The sequence below is a fragment of the Apodemus sylvaticus genome, chromosome 9 (genome assembly GCF_947179515.1).
Source record: "Apodemus sylvaticus chromosome 9, mApoSyl1.1, whole genome shotgun sequence".
In the NCBI taxonomy this organism is placed as follows: Eukaryota; Metazoa; Chordata; class Mammalia; order Rodentia; family Muridae; genus Apodemus; species Apodemus sylvaticus.
In genome coordinates, this window is record NC_067480.1 from 2,368,832 (window position 1) to 2,384,074 (window position 15,243).

At 44.9% G+C, this 15,243-nt stretch overlaps 1 protein-coding gene across 6 annotated transcripts in view; it reads right to left on the reverse strand.

The window, feature by feature from the left end:
- Window positions 1–2,385: 2,385 nt before the first annotated feature.
- Window positions 2,386–15,243, reverse strand: part of Lpin2 (lipin 2) — a 71,351-nt gene continuing 58,493 nt past the window's right edge. For 5 of the 6 annotated variants that reach the window (XM_052192582.1, XM_052192583.1, XM_052192581.1 and 2 more), the window contains 11 exons: window positions 14,219–14,312; window positions 13,791–13,860; window positions 11,977–12,066; window positions 11,103–11,185; window positions 9,878–10,022; window positions 9,164–9,312; window positions 8,603–8,689; window positions 7,651–7,803; window positions 7,189–7,303; window positions 5,873–5,976; window positions 2,386–5,566 (listed from right to left, as the gene is read on the reverse strand). In XM_052192582.1, the coding sequence (XP_052048542.1) occupies window positions 5,422–5,566; window positions 5,873–5,976; window positions 7,189–7,303; window positions 7,651–7,803; window positions 8,603–8,689; window positions 9,164–9,312; window positions 9,878–10,022; window positions 11,103–11,185; window positions 11,977–12,066; window positions 13,791–13,860; window positions 14,219–14,312 (1,235 nt within the window). In that variant the 3' untranslated portion in view covers window positions 2,386–5,421. The remainder of the gene's footprint in view (window positions 5,567–5,872; window positions 5,977–7,188; window positions 7,304–7,650; window positions 7,804–8,602; window positions 8,690–9,163; window positions 9,313–9,877; window positions 10,023–11,102; window positions 11,186–11,976; window positions 12,067–13,790; window positions 13,861–14,218; window positions 14,313–15,243) is intronic. The other variant, XM_052192585.1, reaches the window with a different exon arrangement.

The window sequence follows — 15,243 nt, forward strand, 5'->3', positions numbered from 1 at the left end:
TGTTCCTTTTCTGTATTTGGTGCCTTATGGATTGGGAGTTACTGGGGGTGGAGGTGGGGTGGGCAAACTAGAGCACTTTTTATGGCCGTAAAAAGTGATCCTAACTTGACCCCAGTGTTATGTAAAACATCCCACACCTGCAAGCTTCCAGGCTTTACACATTTGGCGTTTGATTTTGGTGGGAAAACAAAGTCCCGATGTCCTTGAGGGTCAGGGCCTACCCTGCCCTGTTAGGGGAAGTGAGATGGTTGCAGGCTCACGAGACTGACTTCTCATTGCTCCACTGCACGGCTTACTGGCAGAGATAGCCAGCACTAGGAACTCTGGTTCCTAAGCAACAAGAGGCCCCATGTACAACTGAGGGCTGACTGAGATCATTTGAGAAGACAAGCACATTTGGGTCTGGGAGGCCTAGCACAACACTCCTTTCCCAGCAGCCACACGCAGCTCCAGGCACTGGGGCATCCGGCTCAGGGTGGCTTTTGCTAACCAGGTTTGGGGGAACCTGTCAGCCAGCACCTTCAGGGAAGGGCAACTCCCCCAGGTCCCTAGTGGAAGGTTAGGGAAACCAGTTTCAACAGCCTTGTCTTGATCCTAACCCAGTTGGCAGAAGAGGCAAATGCAGTAAAAATACATTGGGTTTCAAGGACTGTCTGAAAAAAAGTATTATGGGATATTTGGAAGGAGGGTCATGGACTGTACGTTTTTCCACAGCTGGGGAGTTGGCTACAAAGGTCAAAGTGCCCTTGCTTGTCTGAGAAATGACTCATGGAAAACCCTGAGCAGCAGAACTTTTAGGAAAGCCCAGCTGGCTCACACAAATGTTTCTGCCCATTTCCTTCACTCTTCTTTGAGGATCATATTCAGTGCCAAGTGGCCAAGTGTTCTGTGGCTGGAAGGCAGGGGCCTGACAGGAGATGCACAGCCACTGTATTCCCCACTCCTAGACAGGTCTCTTGAGCAGCCAATAGACCTTAATCATCCAGTGTGTGTGACTTCTTTGCTGGCAGAGTGCACTTAGCTCTCTATATCCAACCGTCAAGATGGAATGAGCTCAACCACAGCGGCAGCCATGTACTCACTGCAAGACAAAACGGGATGAAAACTGGACTCTGGCCCGTGCAGAAGACAGGTTTAAAATGGGAGCCCCAGTCTTTTCTTGGAGATGAAAAGGAGAGACAGCCAGAGCTTGTCTGGGGGAGGGGAGTTTGGAGCAGCGCCCCTAAGTCATCACCCCCTCTAGTCATGTGCCCATGAGTCAGAGATGTAAGCTGAATTTAAGTACTTACTCAGTACTTTTGAGGCTAGTCTCAAGCAGTCCTCCTAAGAAGCAGGAGTGACCAGTACATACCACAGGGCCACCAGGTTCAGGGTACAACTCGTCTAATCAAGGAGATGTGGTGACAGAGAAAAAGGCAGTGCTTTTTAAGAATTGGAACATTTTACCCTTGATACATACCACCACCAATTGGCACCATTTAAATGACTAAATACTATTAAATGGATCTGCAAGGAGGAATGCTTGAGGTGTATTTTAAATCATTTCCAGATTAGCATATAGTCAGCATTCCCAGGGACGACTGGTCTCCCACACGTATCTGCTTTATAAACAGAAATGGACACCTTAACTCCAGGCCTATGGTCTTGAGTGTGCGTTGTCTGGCCGCCATCCACTTTCCAAACTCAATCTGTGCTTCATCTGTGCCTTCTTACAATGGAAGGAGCTATACATGCAGGTACAGGGGTGAGGGCTGCCAAAAGCTATCCTCTCATAGCACTTAAAATTGCCTAGAAGAAAACTCCATTGCCTGTATAATCAGATATTTTCTAGGGCAAAAATATAGCCCCACTCCCAAGACTTATGGCTTCTGTGCCTTTAGTCAGGGAAAAGCAGCAAACACAAAATTTTCATTCAAGGATGTGTGATCCAGCAGGTGTAGTATCTGCTGTCTGGTGATCTGAGGGAGGATGTCACATTAACTTTTGCCATCACTTATATGCTAAAAAAAGATCATGTCTAAAGATGGATACATTGGGACTGCTACCTGCTGCTACCCAGGAAAGGCTTAAGACGGGTGCGTTATTAAAGCTGAGTAGCTTTCCAGAAGACTCTGAGGGGCTGGTGTGGGAGCCAGAGTGTAGGGAAATGATGTATGGATGAATCACGTCTTGACAGAACCTACAAAGTGGACACAGTTCCTGTGGTTGGAGCTTCACTTCTGGAACCAGGGTTTGCAAGTGAGTAACAGGAAGAGGTCCCAGGTCCCTCCTTTAGACAAGCATGTCAGCAAAGACCAAGCAATGCTTATGTATAACTGGTAATTGTAATTATCAATCTCTAGCACTGATTTGGTCAAATGTCCCTGAAGGAAGGAGCCCAATGCACTCAGTTTATGTTAGTTTATTATTGTAACATATTTTTTTTTGTGAACATCAAACACCGCACCAAAATATGAGCCATTCATCTGAAGACAACATCTTTACCATACTGAAGGTACTGCACTGATGTTTACAATTACTGACAACTTAAAGCTGCTTAGTGGCACTGCTCTCTAATAATCAAATACTTCATCAGCTAAATGTAATTATTAAAAGGGAACTCTTTCCTCTGCCTTTAAGTCAAAATAAGAAATTTTCACCTAAAAAGAGCATTTACTGGGGTTTTAAATAAACCCCAGCATGCTCTCAAACAAGGTTTCCCAGGGCTATGTGGCAAACTTGCTTATGTCGCCTTAACCGTTTCTTCTCTCAGATGATGGCTTTGAAGAGCACTACAGAAGGCTGGACCAGCCCTATGGACAAGGGGCTGCAGAGGACAGGAGCTCCCTGCAGCTCAGCTCTGGTCCTGGTCCACTCTAAGTTGTTTTTAGCAGCTTTTGTTTTACGTTACTACAACAGCACATTTCTTTTTTGAACTGACTATGCAGATGGGTTAGACCATAGGAAATGTAGTACTGGTCATGCGGTTACGTGTGCACGCTCCAGGTCCACATGTACACCCTACACAGCCTGACGGAGAGCAGCCATCAGTTCCACAGCAGTGCAAGCTTCAACACTCGACACCAAACACTAAAATTAGACTGATCTGGAAAGACATGGGGCCACATTCACTGATGTAACAACTGACAGGAGGACTGGGTGGCCAGTCTGCCGTAGTGTCTCTTCAGCATCACCTGTCACTGAAGACAAGGTGACACTGCAACAAGCCATCTAGGGGTTTGTGTGCAAACACACTTAAGGGCATCTCTCTTTCACAGAAAGAACAAATGTCATTTGTAACAAATGGCAATGGATTTTCAGCACAAACTTAATACTTCATAACACTACAGTAATAGTAATCATCTTCTTTCAGCAAGGAGACTCCTTTAAATAAGGAAAGAGTTACATTCATTATCCTAAATACCCACTGATCAATGTGCAGTGACAAGTGTTGGGCTAACGGACACGTGGACAGAAGACCAGCCATCCTCTCTGCACAGGCCAGGAGACACAGAGCCTATGCTAGACCTTCTGAAAAGGCCCACGTGTCCAAAGAAAAAGTTTGTCAGGAAAAGGAAACAGACTAGCTAGGCAAAGACTCCCTAAAGGACAAACAGAAGTGGTCTGAGAGAAAACATAAGATTTTCTGTACCACGGAGATCCTACCAAGCTCAGGTTAAGTGCACAATTCTCACTGTTCCCATAAAGCTAAGATGTGCTAAAATCACCAGGGTGCTGATGGCTTAGGCATCAAATCCCATGTGGCTGCTTTAGTAGAATCTTATTTCACTAACTGGCAAGAATTTCACATAAACGTAACCGAGTTTCCCTACTACCTAACACAAATAACTCATGAAGGAGAAGTGAACTGCTTCTAGGAAACGTCAGCACTGTGGAAGCCTGTGCTGCCCCTTCTCTGGGAGCATGTACCTCCAGGTTTGGCCATGGAGAATTATGTTTCAAATGGTCTTTTTTTTTTTCTCTTTAATTAAACATTGTCACCATGGTCTCTGCATTCAACTGCAATACTGAAATAGGTAGGGACACCCAGCTCTCCAATCTGGAAAATAACCACCCCTTTCTAAGCCAACTCTAGTGAGCATTATTTTGAGTGAAGCAAACTAAAGCATGGTCAGGCCAGCCATCCAACTGCAGGGGCATGCAGAGTGGGAACCATCTTTAACGGCAGCTCTCTCTCTGCTCAGAAGCCTCCACTGCCATCTTGCCAGTGGAGGGCTGTCACTGAACCACCAAGGTCTCTGGAACACCTTCCTTCAATAACTCCCTTGATGTTAGCAATGCAGTGACTGTGGTCTGAGGACATAACTCCCTGGTGCCATCTGTTCAATATTTGACAAAAGCACTTAAGGAGGCCAGTGTCTGAGGCTGCCAGGGAGGTCCAGGGGTAGCCCCACATCCCCACGAGGCCTCATCTACACTATCAACTGCATGAGGGTGAGTCAGAGTAGTGGGCTGGGGCTACTGCTGAGGTGCTGGCTCTCCACAGGCACTTAGTAACCTCTCTCTCCCATGCCTCCATGGACTGACTACATTGTATGGTTGGAATCCAAATGACTGGTCAATACCACTAGCCAAAGGCTTTTTCCCTAGCAATTTTGAAGCCCAGACTTTCAAAAATCTTGTCCTGAAATATGTGCCCCAAGGGCCACCTAAGGCAGGTGACAGTGTCAGAGAACAGGACTCCCAGGACCCAAGGCCACTGCCCTTCTACACTTCTGAGGAGAAGCCACTGCCTTTCCTGTGATTTAAACGGAGGTCTCACCATCACTCCAGACATGAAATTAAGCATCTGTTCTTCTGCTAGGTCATAACAACTTAAATGACTTCCTTCTCACTGCAGAAGGGGCAGGTGAGGAGATGGTGATAATAGGGTGCTTCCCCCAACACTATAGCCCCGCTGGTGCAGCCAGGCTCACGGTGCTGGCACACACAGCAGCTGTCCTAGCTCAATGAGAGAGAGAGAGATGTCCCAAGGAGGACATACACATAGCTGCAGCACTAGCTGGACCTCTGGAGAAAACCCTGGTTACAGAGAGAAACGATCCCAACTGACCAGTGGAGATTTTAACTCTTTACTTCGTGTAGTAATGTGCTGGTCTATTCTTTTTCAGTTTTTGATTTCTTCCTTCTTAAATTATGCACCTGAGTGGTGCACAGCACACAACTCCACAAGACGCACGGCAGAGCCCACAAGTAATGGAGCACGGGCTTCAGAGCACAGACTTCTAATGCAGGCTGAGTGCCCCTTATTACTCTGTCTAGGTGCTGAATGGTGGCTTAGGAAGCTGAAAGAAGGTGGCAGTGCCAGCTTCGGGGACCTTGTCCCTGTTCTGGAAAGCAGGTTCCTGACTGTCAGCTCCTGGGTCTTCATCTGTAAGAGGGCCAGTGACAGTGCCCCCCACTTTGCCATACAGGTCTTGTTCAAACTAGGTCATCCAGATCCACATCAGGGATTGGGTCTCGCCAGTAGCAGAAGGAACTGAACTCTGGGCATGGAAAGGCAGAATTCTGTTCCTTATTGAGAAGTGGGAACACGTGTTCAACAAGCTCACTCAGCCTGTGATACCTGGAAGGGATTGGGCAAGAGACACAGCTGTTACTTTACAGTTGATATAAAACAAGACCAAGGGCGTAAATCTGGCTCTTCAGATTAAAAGACGGCTGCCTAACACTGAGAGCTAGCACTGCCTCAGGGTCCAGATGCACACACACAAATACTCCTTAAGCAGCTTCCACAAGGAAAAAACACTCAACAGATGTGTAGCTTTGCTCCTCAGGCTGTGCCCTGCCTTGGTTCTGATCTGTGTTCAGCTATCACCTGGCTGTAGGGTGCTGGCTGCAGGGTGCTTGGCTGCAGCCTGAATGTACTTACGATGACTTGTTTCCTTTCGTCCTTTCTTGTATTAATTCACCCTTTGGATTCACAGTGAATATTCTACAGTCTGGAACTCCAACTTGTGTGTAAGCATAGACATCCTGCAGGAGAAATGGAAACTTATCAGGCTCCTCATAAGCCAGAGCCACAACATCCACTGAACAGTGGGAGTCTTTAGAGAAACCCAGAGTACAAAGGAGGCCAGACAATGGCACCAGCACCGTTGTTAGTGAACCTGCGATGTGGAGGCTGCCCCCAGAGGATGCAGTACAAAAGGCACAGAAGAGAACTCACACCACAGCTCAGATGTGGGTCCAAGGGTGTGGCACAGAACCAGTCAAAGAACAGTGGTTCTCAAGCTCTTTGGGGAGTCAAATGACTCTTTCACAGGAGTTGTATACAAGGTGTTCTGCATGCCAGATATTTACATTTTGATTTATAACAGTATAAAAATTATAGTTATGAAGTAGCAATGAAAATAATTTCATGGTTGGGGGTCACCACAAAATGAGGAACTGTATTTAAGGGTCACACAGCATTAGGAAGGTTGAGAACAACTGAGTTAGGACTTAAGGCAGAGAACCAGTTAGAATGTAGGCAGAATTGCCTGAGAAAATGTTCAAACTGGGGTGGAGAGTGGGGGATAACATCCTTCTGTATACAGTCCTGGGGTCAACAGGGAATGCTGGACTTCCCCAACTGCTAGAGAATTTGAATAACCCTTGCCTCTAGTGCAGACCAATAAATCTTAGCTATTCAAGTGGCTAAGACAAGAAGGCTGCCTATGCAGAATGAGTTCAAGGCCAGCCTGGGTAAGTTTCTGAGATCTTGTCTCAACAAAAAATTTAAAACGGGACTGTAGAGATGGCTCATTGTTAAGAGCACTTGATGCTCTTGCAGAAGGACCTGGGTCCGATTTCCAGCACCCATATGGTGACTCAAAACCATCTTTAACTCCAGTTTCAGGAGATTGTATGCCTTCTTCTGGCATGCACCTGGTGCACATGTGTACACACACACACACACACACACACAAAGCATTTATATATATAACTTTTAAAAAATTTAAGAAAGGATAAAAGGGTTCGGGATAAACACAGATCAGTGGCAGAGTCAATGCCTAGAAGGTGCAAAGCTCCAGGCTCAGTGGCCAGCCCGGGGGGGGGGGGGGGGGTGAGGCATAGCCCAGGGAGACCCCATGTGCCGATCAGCCACTGTCCTCTGCTTGTGGAGCCACGCCGCGGCTGGGCCCTAACATGTACCTCCTGAATTCCGCTCACACAGGGTCCACACACAATGCCACAGACACTTACGTTGGGACGGTTTCCAAAGGCAGCATAGAAGGGCTGCTTGGATGGGGCAAACAAGTTCTTAATATCATTCAGACACTCAATTTTGAACTTCTCTGGTTTCTTTTCTATCACTTCCCTAAAGACAAAAAGATACAATTACCAAATTCAAAATGGTAATTTTTACTAGAGTATGTTCTTGGAAAGATTTTCATGCTCACAGCTACCCATTTTCTTAATCCTTGGGCACTGTGGCCTTCTTCCTTTTCTCTAGTCAGTCTCCTGACAGAGTATCTGAGTGTTAACACTAGTGGAAAGAGACACCCTGTACTTCATCATCTGACTGAGCACTTAGAGAGCCAATGAAGGAAGACAAACACTCTATAGCCTAGGGGACCCTGTCAGAGCCTGTTCACATGCTTGCTGGGCCCTGAGTTCCAGCACCCGTCCCCCAGGAGGCGCCCAGCAGACCCACTAGAAAGCTACCTGTGGAAGGCAGAGAACAAGCTGCTGGGAGACAGCATCAGGGGGCCTCGAGGCAAGATCGTGCCCTTGTCGTTGACCCAGTGCAGATAACCACGAGTCATGTCGGCCATGCCGATGGCACGTGCAGAGCAGTACAGAAACTTGTAACCGTTCCTAAGACAACAGACACACGCATACATGCAACCTGGTTAGGTTTATCTTTTGGATAAAGAAAAGACAATTTTCTTTTATCAGATCCAAATCAAGTTCTTTTCATTTACTTTGAAAATCAAATTACTGAACTTAGAAGGAAACCAGTTAGGATTACACACAAGAGGAAAACAGAGGAATGTGCAAAATGGATGTTAAACTGCAAAGCATTGACAGAGTGCAATGCTACACTTAGCTCAGAAAAAAGATCCAGAATGGACAAAACTGGACTATCTTTATGGTATTTGCTGTAAAATAATGATAGTTATTTTAGGGGTCTTATTTTAAGGACATTTTGTTGGACACACACCATTCTCTGGGACAGGGAGTAAAGTTACAGCCAAGGAACTGACTCATTCTGGTTTCCTATCATGGTATTATAAGATGGGTACTATATATCTCCAGATTCATGGACCGTGAACCTGCTAGGATCCCAAAAAGGACAGCTAGTGTTTCCTTAAGGAACTGTCTTCTACACGTCTGCTATCTGCCCAGTAAATAAACCAAGGTAAGAACCAGCCTTCCTGATAAATTCTAGCTAAAAATAATTAACATTCTGACTACACAGGTAAGTCAGCAGAGCCTAAGACTGAGCTGAGCTAATGCTCATAAAACCCATTAATAGGATACCAAGTACACGCTTGAAAACAAAGCTAAACTACGCAGGCCATAAATACACAATGCATACAAGGCTGATGATTTATTTTTCTCCAGTCCTTAAGTCAAAGCTGAGGCAGAAGGACACTAGAGAATGGGTACTTACTCATTGATGGAATGGTAGAGCCTAGCTATGCCCTGATGAGTCCAGTCTTTACCCAGCTGTGGGAGAATCTGTCCCAAAGCATCAGACCTGGCAAAAGGGTAGACATAGAAGCAGATAACAGAAATCCAACGCTTATATGCCAATCAGTTTCCACACTGGCTGCTAATAAGCACTAAGTGGGGGGAAAGCTGGGGACAATGTACCAGGATGGGTTTACTCTGATCTTGTCCAGGCACAAGGCAGGCTTTAGCCCTGTAATGATATACACTGAGGCACTCCGAAAAGAAGTGTTACAGGAGAGCCCAGTACTTATCTTCAGAGATAATTTACTAACACATCTCTTCCCTCTCATCCCTAAAATTTTAACAGCTTGTCTTCTCTGAACATTAGAATTTGCATACTGTATGGTTCCATACCCCTCCTCGTCAGCCATCAAATAACTTCACTTGGGCTGCTTTCAGGACATCTTAGGGCGTATGGTTTAAGGGACATTCTCCCTAGTGAGGACTGATGCCTCCCCAACTCATATCCTTCCCCTACCCTCAGGAGGCTTGAGCTTACTTGGTTATTGTCCCATCGATGTCAGAAATGATAATTTTGTCATTCCAGTTCCATAGGTAGATGGTGCCCGCACACCGACAGGTGCCCTGGTACTGGGTTGTAATGCTGAACACGACGTCGTTGGGGCCATCGTGGAGCTTCAATTTTGCCTTTTATGAAAAGCACTACATGAAAGACAGCTAAAAATATGCACTTTGGAACAGAGTTTAAAGCTTTACAACAGAACTCAGGGCATGTGGTTTCTTTGGTGTTAGCATGTAGTCTAGTCCAAACTCAAGCATGATCACATGGTTGAAGAAGCCACACTGCTTGACTACTGTTTTCTAATTTCAAGGATTTCCTGATGCCCCACCCAAAACAAAACCTTCCTATCCTCCATCGCACCTGAAATCACTGCCTGGCCATATCCTCATGCTCAGCCCAGTAAAGCCATTTCCTAGTGAAAATGTGTAGAAGTATGATGTAGGCATTGTATTGTAAATGTCACTGCTCTGCTGTTATGAGTCCTAAGAGGTAGCCCATGGTCCTGGGCTGAGTGTGAAATAAGATTCACCAAAGAAGCCAGCTACAAACAACATTCCTTGGTTCATTTCCAGACACAAGGCACAAGGTCTAGGTGGGGAGGAACCCATGTCACAAGCTCACCAGGTGTGGGGCGCTGCTCTCCTAGTGAGGAGCATTTATATAAACACAACTCTAGTGCTTACTACTTACTATCTGGTCCGAGGAGAGTCGGAGAGACTTCTTATATGAGGCTGTTCCACAGTGACTCAATGTCTCCACTGATATAGGGTCAACTTTGATGGTTTCTTCCAACTCCTGTGACCCCTCGTCACTGGAAGTGTCATTCTCTGCAGGTCTATCCAACATCAAACTAATTACAAGTAGGCAGTGTATCTGATTGATGAGCTTTTATAATTTAGGACAAGAAAATAAAGGGGTGCCACACGTCCATAATCCTAGTCCTGAGAGGGCTAAGGCAGAAGCAGAAGGAGCTGCTCAAGGCTGGGCTATATAGGAAGACTTGGTCTCAAAACAAAACCCTCAGGCCTTTCTAGGTTGGCAAGGACTGTTTCTACCACTACTTGTCCACATCCATTACTTATGCTATAACCACTGGGTCACAAACGTAAAGGCCCACCATCCTCCTCCCTGTAAGAAGCAGGCAGTTACTTCTCTGTTTTTTAAAACATTATTAGCAGGGCTGGAGAGGTGGCTCAGTGGTTAAGAACACTGACTGCTCTTCCAGAGGTCCTGAGTTCAATTCCCAGCAACCACATGGTGGTTCACAACCATCTGTAATGGGATCCAATGCACTCTTCTAGTGTGTGTCTGAAGACAGCTGCAGTGTACTCATATAAATAAAAAATAAATAAATCTTAAAAAAAAACATTATTAGCAAAGTGAGCAAGTAGACCCATGGCATTCTCTGGACACAGCAGCGAGTATTCTAAAGTTAGTAAATTCACTTAAGAAGACCAAGGAGATAAATTAACGCAGGGGTTGGGAATGCAAGCCCAGGAGTATACAACGTGCTCAACTTTCCTCAGGCTCAGCCAACTCTAATGCACCCAACCCGCCCTTCAGAAGCCTTTTCATGTCCCCCCTGACACCTGAAAAGCAGGGGAGCAGAGAGAGGACCAGAGCTCTGATTATGTCCAGGATGATCCCTTCCCCAAGCTCTGACTTTCCTAGCATCCTGGCCCTGTGACACGCAGAATAGTTATAGAATGGCAGAATAGAGTGCTGATGTGTGTATTTAGTCCTGTAAACTAGGAAAGGCAGCTCTGAACTACCAAGAGACATCATCAAGCCACTTAGTGTCATGTCTCTCTATAGAAAAAAGGTATTTCTGGCTACATATTCAGCAGACTTGCTTTAACAGTCAAGCAGGAATTGACCAAGTGTTGTGAGTTAGGAGAAAGGACAGGGTACTCACCTGGCACTGGTTGGCTCCTCAGCACTGGAAGGCAGGTCATTTGCTGGAGGGACCTCAGATTTTCCCTCCTTGGTCTCTGGCAACTGCAAAGAAAGATACTGTCGATGTAGAGTGTTTCTTCAGACTTTAGCTGCAGTCCTTACTAGGAAAACAAAATCTCAATATATGACTGGAAATGAGAATTTTTCTACTTGAAGCTTAAAGGGTAGAAATCATATTCTGCTTATAAAAAGCTGTCCTGGGGAGCTAGCAGGGAACTTAAAGAGTACTATGTAAACCACAACATATAACTGGCCCAATGGTCAAGTCACTAGTAAGACGACCTGGACTGCCCCGCAGAAGTGACTAGTCCTGCCTCCACCTGCCTGGTACCTGCAGGAGGGAGAACGGCAGCCAGGGACCACACTAATATATAGAGATGAATTTGGTAAAGCAGGACCAACCTTCTGCTATCTGAAAAGCAACAGGCAAAACTTCTAGAATCCTCTCCCTTTGAAGGCTTTGGAAAATGAAGACTCATTGAGTGTGGGTCTCTGAACAAGTCTTCTCTTCTGCTGCTCTGCTAAAGGGATATCCCTCATGTTTGCATGCAGGTTTGTATAGGATTATAACTGCTTACTCATGCCACAGATGTGACATAGGAAGTAGAAGGAGCAGAGCACTGGAGTCACATTCAAAGTTAGCCCCAGGTCCACCCAACTCTATCCCAAAAATGGCAGGTGAAACATCTCCATCGATCGCATCACTGTAGAAAGCACCAGCATAGTGCAGTGACCCCTCACAGACACTGAACGCTGTTATTGCAAACAGTGCCTCTGGTCTGCTTTCTTATGAGTGGCAGAAAGAGTTGCTTTAAAATAATCAGATTCATTACCTGTTTGGTCATGCTTTCTTTCTTTCGCCAAAACCACCATCGACCAGATTTCTTTGGCATCTTGTCTTTAACCCAGGACTCGACTGTGGCCTGTCAATAGTGAAGGTCAATCCATGAGATAGATCTAGGGTTGTAAATCACAGCATCCTCACTACATTACCCTGTAGACAGTGCCTTTCTATAGAATGGGACAAGGACCAGCCTCATCTAGGCCTGGTTCCTGAGACAGGTGTTTGGGAGTGGTGAAAAGAATCGTCTAGAAGCCAAATCATGGATCCATGCTGGTTCTCCTGAGATGGCTTTCTATTTCTAGACTGCTCGCTCTCTCGCTCGCGCACTCACTCTCCCCCCTCCCTCCCTTTCTCCCTCTCTCTCCCTCTGTCTCTGTGTTCTGCTCTAGACAGCCTTTCTTTGGGGGAGGGGGCTATTCTTAAAACTCTCTAGTTGAGACAGCCAGTTTTCTGCTTGAGACAGCTCTCTATGCTAGTAAAAATTCTAAAAGCTATCTGGATAGCTCCTGGGTTTTCTGACTAGAGTCAGAAAAATTGCTATAAAAGATTCTTGATCTTCTGACAAAGTCAGAAATCCTGATAGAAAAAAATTCTAAAAGTAATCTTTGGGTTTTCCAATCAAAATCAGAAGGCAGAAAACTTCTAAAAGAGCTATGTTTGTTTTCCATGGATTTTCTAACTAAAGTCAGAAATCCTGTTAAAAAAAATTCTTAAAAGAGCTGTTTTCACTCTCCAGATATCTTCAGATAGTTCAGCTTTCTAGAGAAAATTCTAAAAAAAATAAAAATAAAAATAAAATTCTATTGCTTTCTGCTAGCTCATCTCAAGCAGACCAAAAGTCCCATTTTTCTTATTTATGTATTAATTCAGTTATCTATTCCAGGTTCCCTTTTGATTATTCTATGGACAAGCCATACTGTGACCCTAGTCCCTTAATTCTTAGGAGACAGCAAGCACACATTTCCTTTTAATAGTGCAAAAGAATTCAGAAATCTGCCTGGTTCTGTTACTCACACATGCTAAGCTAGCTAGGTGGGACCCTGTCCTGAAATTACCATTTCTACTACACCTCAGCTTGGACTCCTTGTATTCCCAGACTGACCCTGAGCTCAGGAATCTGCCTGCCTTTGTATTTTTCTGACAACCTGGCTCATTAATGCAGCTGCCTCTGTTCCTTTAGATTCGTGAAGTCCCTCATACAGTTCATATCACATCCTTGGTTTCTGCATAGTTGAGAAATTATTTATTTGTGAACTCATGTTTTTAGAGTTCTTTTCCACAGCCTTAAGAGCTCTCCTGAAGGACCCAGTGTTTACCATTTTGCTGAAACATTAGACACACCTTCACCTCCCAGATTCATGCTGTTACAAATTAACATGGAGTCATTAATGTTAACAAAGAGCACATTCCTTGAAGGATGGGTGCAGAATATGTACATTATTATAACAAGCCTTTTGCTCATGGCAGCCACTGACACTCTTGGAGACCCACATCCACTGGCCTTGTTCCCATGCCAAGGCCCCACAGCACCCAACGGCCCTGGAGCTTTGTCATTTCCAAAGGAGCATATTGCCTTTCCTTCTGAGCTACTAAGAGCACCAGGTGGGTTAGGGGGTATGTACAGCATCACTCACTCTTGTTGGGTCTGGGATGGCCTTAGGGGGCAAATACAGCAATTTGGATCTCTGATATAAAATACTAAACTCAAAACCTTGAATAGAACCCCAAATCACAGAATATAAACTTTTTGACTGTTGTATGTTACAGATACTTTGAAGAAGGTTTCAAGTGCACATCACTCACCTTAGGCAAACTCTTCTGAAATACCTGTAAGCTAAGGATCATGGGAGCAGCCAACGCCCAGTTGTAGTAACTATAAGAAACAAATTGTGCAAAACCATTATACAGATGGTGTCAGAAGCAAAGCAGGGTTGGGACAGATGGTCAGAGGCAGAGGGAAGGTTGGAAGACAAGAGAAAAAAATAACTTATCAGATTGTTTATTCTTTCCAATAACAAGCATCTAAATTTTGAAGACTTGCTTTAAACCGAACTTCTCTGAGAAACCCATAGAAAAAATAAGTGTCTCAAGAACTTAGGCAGCAATAACCTGAAGCTCTGGCCTCACAAACCATTGTCTGTTGGCTCATTTACGGGATCACAAACTTTAAGGAAAACTTTGACAGTAAATACTGTAGAGTACTTAACAATGATCAAAGCATCAGTATTTACCGGTTATATATCCGTATTACGAGGTTTGGGTTGTCAATAAGGCCAGGGTTTTCTGCAAACTCATGGTAAGTGATGATATGCTCCATGAACTTCTCTGTAAAGCAAACAATGTTCAGGTCAGCGTGGCGGGAGTGTAAGAGTCCCTGTAGGATGCTTACAGTGCTCTGTGCTAATGGACCTAGGGGCCTAAAAAAGGCTTCTAAAAAAAAGCTATGTTTTCCATATTGGTCAAGACACTTTCATATTTTTAGGACTCAAACTAACTAACCCCCAAACCCATCTAAAATATGAAACCCCAACACTGGTGCTGACACCATTCTGTAACATGCACCCCTGGCCCCACTTTGAGGCAGGGCTAGGGCTGCACTCGCCCACTCTCTCTTCACATTTTTAGTTTTCTGAAGGGGAGGAGACAGAGGATAGCACTAAAGTGATGGTGTTAGTCATGGGAAAGAAATCTTGTTTCTTAGAAACAGCCATTATAGGCCAGTGGAAAACTGTGAAAAAATTAATTTAAAATGAATATAAAATTGCCAGAGGCAGGAAAACTGAGGGAACTATGTAGGGTCAACCTAAGCAACTTGGTTCAGGGTTATTTAAACTAAAATCAAGAGGGATCTGGCACAGCTAAAGTACATCGCTTAGTAGCTAATTGCTCTATATTTAATCTTTAGGACAGGGGGTGGGAGACCAAGAGGTATAAGAACGTGGGCCAGACATCTTTCAAGCAGGAGACAGGTAATCCCATTCTTTTGCTACTATCTACTTAGTAGACAGCCACTGTCCCACAGCTTTTGAGTCCTGGCGCTTCTTAGGAAGGCAACTGGGAATGTTTACACACAAGCAGGATCAATGCAATGTGAGCACACCTCGCTGCTCTGCAGAGAGCATAGCCTGTGAGTTAACAAATTCTGAATTTGAAATCAGAATCTTCAAAGTCGAGATCCTCACAAAACTTCTCCACTCAAAGGTACTCTAAGGCTAAGGTTGTGTCTTCATGGGAAAGTACCTATACTGATAAGGGC